The 6,117-nt window shown below is 62.0% G+C and overlaps 2 protein-coding genes across 2 annotated transcripts in view; one reads left to right on the plus strand and one right to left on the minus strand.

The window, feature by feature from the left end:
• The window catches only part of MNEG_3655 (hypothetical protein), a gene marked incomplete at both ends in the record, with an annotated part of 4,395 nt that extends 1,456 nt beyond the window's left edge, over positions 1–2,939 (plus strand). Inside the window, 5 exons of the mRNA XM_014047863.1 lie at positions 1,163–1,422; positions 1,661–1,715; positions 1,903–2,184; positions 2,350–2,410; positions 2,686–2,939. Coding sequence (XP_013903317.1) covers positions 1,163–1,422; positions 1,661–1,715; positions 1,903–2,184; positions 2,350–2,410; positions 2,686–2,939 — 912 coding nt within the window. The remainder of the gene's footprint in view (positions 1–1,162; positions 1,423–1,660; positions 1,716–1,902; positions 2,185–2,349; positions 2,411–2,685) is intronic.
• Positions 2,940–3,359: 420 nt separating this feature from the next.
• Positions 3,360–6,117, minus strand: part of MNEG_3656 (hypothetical protein) — a gene marked incomplete at both ends in the record, with an annotated part of 6,767 nt that continues 4,009 nt past the window's right edge. Inside the window, 8 exons of the mRNA XM_014047864.1 lie at positions 3,360–3,455; positions 3,692–3,737; positions 4,069–4,143; positions 4,420–4,483; positions 4,786–4,888; positions 5,122–5,156; positions 5,461–5,596; positions 5,959–6,094. Of these exons, the coding sequence (XP_013903318.1) occupies positions 3,360–3,455; positions 3,692–3,737; positions 4,069–4,143; positions 4,420–4,483; positions 4,786–4,888; positions 5,122–5,156; positions 5,461–5,596; positions 5,959–6,094 (691 nt within the window). The remainder of the gene's footprint in view (positions 3,456–3,691; positions 3,738–4,068; positions 4,144–4,419; positions 4,484–4,785; positions 4,889–5,121; positions 5,157–5,460; positions 5,597–5,958; positions 6,095–6,117) is intronic.

Genomic DNA, 6,117 nt, shown 5'->3' on the forward strand with positions numbered 1-6,117 from the left:
CCCCGCCGAGCCCACCGCCCCGGAGACGCCTGCGCCGGCTGGCAAGTGAGCAGGCGCAGGTGGCCCCTCGACGGTCTGGCCCTGCGCAGGCCGCCTTCTGCCCAGGACGCCGTGGCGACCCACAACGAGCAGGGCTGATTAGTACCTGCATCAAGCACGGACTGTGTGTCACGCTGCATCACCCGTCCCGAGACAGGCCGCATGCCCGCCACTGAGCTGTGGGGTGGCGACAGATGAAGAGGCGCGCCGGCAATTGGCGGCGCTGCAAGACGTGTCCTCCCCCTCGAGCCCTCTGGGCGTGCGCTGCGCTCGACACTGCCACCGCCCGTTACTGCGCATACTTTTGGTGCGGATGCCGCTGATTTTGCAAATTCTGACGATGCGAGACATGCGGCCATCGTCGGCTGGGTCACCCCAACCTCCCCGTTTTGGTTTGGACAGGTGAAGCTTCCCGTTGCTGCCTACTTTTGTCGTCGTTGCGCATGGTTTGGCGGTGCTGGGCTCAGCGGGTGGCAGGGCACAACAGCAACATTTTTTGGAAGCTTGCTTGCGTGGGATTTTCACACAACACTCGTTTTTGACCATCAACGGCTGCACACAACAAGGCGATGGCCGCAGGGCCAAGTGCATGAAACCTCAACCACAACAAACGCTGTAAACCACGTGTGAGTATGGTGTGCCTGAAGGGGTGCCACCCATTCCACAGTGCGACTAAGCTGCGCTCATGGCGCCTGGCGGTGGTGAGGAAGGTGCATGGGCAGATTTGGTGGAGCAGCAGTGGGCTTGACTGTTGTGCCTTGTACTGCGACGCCATGCATTAGTTAAACAGACCGTAATACAGGCAAGATTCGTTTCAATGGTCTGGTGGGTGCAGGACCTGCTGGCTGGCACAGGTGGACACCACCGCAGCACGAGCAGTTGGGAGTTGGGTGTGTGGCGATGGCAGAACACATTGCGAGGCTCTCATACTACGGCCCTGTCGAATGTCGCCATACTACCGGTATTCGATGTATCATAGTGCAGCTCATGTGAAGCATTTGCCCTGACGTGATCTTTCCAGGTGGAGATCGCGCGCCTTTCATCCTTCAAAGCCGATTGTACATGCACACTACACGCTAAACAATTGCTGGACTTCTGGCCTAACCGTGGACACCCGTCACAGTCCGCTACGCGAACGCCGCTCCACGCGCTCGCCGCGCGCCCGCCGCGCCCTGGGGGCATGGCCTCCGAGCTGTGGCGCAGCGGCGCACCGCCGGATTGGGCCGCGGTCCGCGCGTGCGCGCACGAGATTGTGCGCGAGCACGGCAAGAAGCCGGAGCTGGCGGATCTGGAGGCCTGGGCGTGGGACGAGCTTCGTGCGGCGGTGCGCGCCAGGGAGCCGCCGCACCTGACCAAGGAGGAGTATGTCAAGCTCGTCAGATGGTGCGCACGTAGTGCATAAGGACGCGCCGGCCCTCCAGGCCCGCATGATGGGTCTGCGCCAGGGGGTGCCCTGGGTGTCGCTTGGGGGTGCAACGACACGCTCAGTACCCTAGCAAAACGGCAGCTGCTGCCTGCTGGCCGGCGCAATACCGTTCGCTCAGATAGAGTCGAGGCACCAAGCTATGGCCTGCAACGTCAAGAGCCCCGCCGGCTGCGACCGCCGCGGCCCCACCGCCAGGAAGCTCACGCGCGGCAAGTGGCGGCCGCTGATGCGCTTTGCAGAGGCTCTGAAGGTGCGGGGCGGCGTTGCTTGCTGGGACGCCTGCACGCCAGATGCAACCGGATGACGTATCATCGCAACGAATTTGGCTCGTTTTTTTACCACTCAGATATAAATCAGAGCTTTGATGAACGCCTGGCGCTACAGGGATCTCCTGACTCCTGGCCTCGCCCACCCACAACCACACTTTCCTTTCGCAGCCCCAACAGATCGAGGACGCCACCGCCGCCGCCTTCAAGGTGCTCCTGGAGACCAAGGGCAGCGCCGGCGCGGGCGCCGGCGGCGCGTCAGACGCGGCCGCCGAGGCGAGCCAGGAGGCCGCGCAGGGCGCGCTTGCGGCGCTGACCTCGCTGCCGGGCATCGGCCCCGCGACGGCGGCGATGGTGCTGCTGCTCGCGGACGGCAGCTGCCCGGCGATGTCTGACGAGGCGCTGATGGCGGTTGTGACAGCTGGCGGCGGCAAGCCAAAATACACCCCCAAGGTGCGCTTGCGGGGTCGGTGGCACGTTCGTGTGTGCAGCCGATCAGCAATGTAAGTGGTGCGCATTGCCAGTTGATTTGGGCGTCGTTTGCCGCATGCTTACCTTCTAAAGAAATTGCCAAGGCTTGGCCATGTCCTCACCCTTTGCGCTGCGCACACCCGACAGGAATACTGGCAGCTGCGGGACGCGCTTGTGGCCAAAGCGCGGGAGCTGCGGACACAGACAGGTGGGCGGGCAGGCGCTGCGGATTGGGGGGCAGTGTGGGGGTGCGAAGAGCGACTGACTGCATGCCGCTGCATTCGGGAGGCTGTGGTGCAGATGCACTGCTGTGCAAGATATTCGGCAGATCTCAGGTGGCTGGCGCGCTCAAGCACCGCCGGCGCACTCTTGGGTGACTCCATGTCGAATGGCAGCATCGCGTGCACCTGCACCCACCCTTCAAAACACCGGCGTCTGTTTGGTGGCGCGCCTGAAACGCGTGCCTGTGTGTGCGATGGACAGGCGACGACACATGGACAGCAGTCGAGGCGGAGCGCTGCCTTTTCCTGGCCGATCTCAAAGCAAATGGCGGGGGCAGTGGCGGCAGCGGCGGCGGCGGCGGCGGCGCTGATGTTGATGGAAGAGGTCAGAAGGGGACCAAGGAGGGGGCCGCGGGGAAGCGGGGCGGCGGCAAGCGCCCTGCAGCGGCTGCACCCAACGCCAGCCATGGCGGCGGGAAGCGGCGCGCTGGCAAAGCGGCAAGCAAGGGTGCGTGAGGGCACGCGTGATGCTGAATGCATGGAACATCAAGCAGTTGTGAGCTACGTGTGCTATAGGTGCCTTGCAGTAAGCAGTGCCAAACTGCCCCTGATAGCCGCAACGGCACATTGCTTTCATCTCAATGCAAACAGTCGTGTTGGGTGAGTTCTTAAGCAAGTTTGTGTTGTCGGCGCCATGGTCGGCTTGAGGTAACCGACTGAATCTCAATGAAACATCGTTGCCAGCAGCCACCTTGTATTCTCATTTACACTTGCTATGTAAAAATTTAAAAGAGCAAGCAATCTATTGATTTGACTGAGCGGCTACAACTGGAAAACAATCCAGGTTCATGCGGAATTTTCCATGTAACCTCAAACGTACACAATCCAGCTCCGCTGGTGGCAACATCGTCGCTGAAGGTGGCGCCCTCTGCCTGATCACACCTGGCCAGCGCTGGCAGCCCGCTCTGCCGCCGCCTCGGCGGCGCGGATCGCCTCGGTGACCGCGGCGCCTGCACGTGCGCCCAGGAAAGCCTGCGTGTTTCAGCATGTGAGAGTAGATTAGAGAAGTTCACAATCAAGATTGGAAGTCAGCAAGTGGAAATAGGTGCCTGCTGAAGGCAGATGGAACCAGGCAGCTGCTCGTGGCAAAGCAGCACCAAGGTACGACACTACACAAGCCAGCTCAGGGCACAGACGGGACCGTGTGCCCTGGCGCAACGCAGCCTCAGGGCCAGGCATGATCCCCCTGCACAGATCCACCCGCCCACCTCCTGCTCATAGCCCAGCAGCACCTCCCCAGCATTGTCGGGGTACCTGAGAAGCCGCAAGGGTGCAGGGTGGGAGGGACGTTGGACGGGTTGTGGAGTGTTGGTTCACTGCAACCGTTGCACCGTTCTTTGACATCGACTGCACGTCGCTCTAGAAGCCTCTCTAGCGTGAACAGTCCCAGGCAACCTGAATTAAGACAACATCAAGGTCGGAACCATTGAAACCACCTTCGGCACACCACATTCCCAGTCCAGGCTGCCAAATGCTGGTCGAAAACAGCGGAGTCGTGACGCAAGCTTGGGCATCGAGGCATGTCCAGACATCGACAAGCCCAAATTGCGGCAAGAGCCCAACAGGAATGCCTCCAGCCACCCACATTGCGGCCAGGGGCAGCGCCACCTCGTCCAGCATCTGCCGCCCGTGGCGCTCGTCCTCCTTGATGTGCAGCTCCCTGACGGGGCGGGGGCATGCGTGCAAGGGGCAACAGCTCAATCGGTTGCAAACAGGGCAGAACGGGGATGCAGTTTTTGATGCCAGACAACGGTACTTGCAGTGCCCCCGCAAACCATGATGGTACGAATCCCTGTGTGATGCCAACCCAACGCACTGTGTGCAGCAATTGTCAGATGTACATATGAGAACATCAAAATCGACCAACAATGTACTGCTGCCGCCCTGAGCACCGAAGTAATGCACAAACACATAACCCGTCGTCCAAGGCACACACCAGTAGCCACACGCCCGCTCAGACAGCCCGCAGCGGCGCCCCGCAGAAAGGTACGCCTTGTACACTGCGGCGTTTAGGGGGGGGTCAGGGGGCCAGCCGGCAGTGTCTCGTTTGCACTCAGGACGCTTCCCGCCCGTGTTTCACCCAGCCGCGACTGGTGCCATGAGCACGTGCATGGCCACAAGCCCGTCCGATACCAGCGGCGCACCAACGCGCGCCAGCCTTCGACGTACACCCCTTGCGCCGCACCCACTCCCTTCCAACGACTCTCCACGAATCACCCACTGCACAGCGCGACTACCACATTGAAAGCGCAGCACACAAGCGCGCTCGCTCTCGCACCCCGCCGGCACATCCACAACCAACCTGATGGGCCGTTGATCTCAAAAAAGGTGAGTGCCCCCAGGTAGCGCAGGTAGTGGCGGCGCCGCTCTGTCAGCAAAAAGTTGCTGTTGGCGTTGGCCAGCGCCTGCACAGGCGGGGCAAGGGGGAGGCGGTTTGGGTGCAGGGACGGCCCAACAGGGCGGGGGTCGAGCACGTGCCAGCAGCTGCGGGCGCGGGTAGGCGGAGGACGGGCCCGGGTTGCCTGCCAAAAGCAAGCGCCTCGCATGTAGCTACCACACCATTTGCAGCAAAAAGGTACACAATACATAGCGTGCGTGCGCCCTGGTGGGTCAAATGTAATGTGGACCCCCTCCCCACCTGCCATGGCACTAAATCAAGGTACGCCTCCTCCCCTGGGGCCAGCCGCATGCGCAGGGAGGAATGGTACGCGGAGAGGTGAGTGCCCAGCAGACAAAGAGTGAAGGGGTAAGGAGCTGGCTAGCATGCATATGCTTGCCCGGGGAGCAAGCGGCCATGCGGGCAGGGCCGCTGCCCTGGCGATTCGCCTTCCACCTGCTTTGTCTTCCTGTGTTCGTGCGTGCCCCAAACACCCACACCCAGGTGAGTCAACCTCCTCAGGACCCCCCGCCCCCACAGCACTGAAATTGTTGTGAACAATAGATTCGACCACCTCAAACCCCGAATATACCCCCTCACGCGTGTCAAGCCCGGCCTCCTGCATCATGGCGCTGTAGAAGGTCGAGTGCTTGCGTGCGTAGCGGCCGCCGCCATACTCCTCAGACAGCACGCGGAACACGGCGCACTGGATGCTGTTGGCGGTGCCGGCGCACACCTGAGCCGGCGCGTGCGTGTGCATAAGCGTGTGCGCGTTTGTGTGAGCGAGACCAGCAGGGAGCTGGAGGGAGCGAGTGTGGGGCTTCTGGGCAAGGGGATGGTGGCCATATGTGGATGATGTTTGGCGGTTACAAGCATCAAGATATGAGTGCACACTCCGCACACAGGGTGCTGGCATAGTGGCGGCGCAGGACAGTTTAGTACGCAGGCGGTGTCGATCACCGCAGCAAGCACCCCACAACCTGCACCCCACAACCTCCACCCCTAGGGGGGCGAGCAGGCTTGCCAGCCGCTCGTCCTGCCCATCCAAGGAAAGCCAGCAAAAAATCCCTGAAAATCCAAAACGCCGCTCCAGCTCACCCGCGACTGCCTGCTGGCCTCCACCAGGCCGTCCACCGAGCCGATGGCCAGCAGATGGGCGTAGCCCAGGGGGCCCATCTCATCACGGATGAAGGTCAGGGCGGGGGAGTGCGGGGGGTCGACGTCACGAGCGTAACTGCGGGGCGGAGTGGCGGGAGG

This window comes from Monoraphidium neglectum (genome assembly GCF_000611645.1).
Source record: "Monoraphidium neglectum strain SAG 48.87 unplaced genomic scaffold scaffold00470, whole genome shotgun sequence".
NCBI lineage: Eukaryota > Viridiplantae > Chlorophyta > Chlorophyceae > Sphaeropleales > Selenastraceae > Monoraphidium > Monoraphidium neglectum.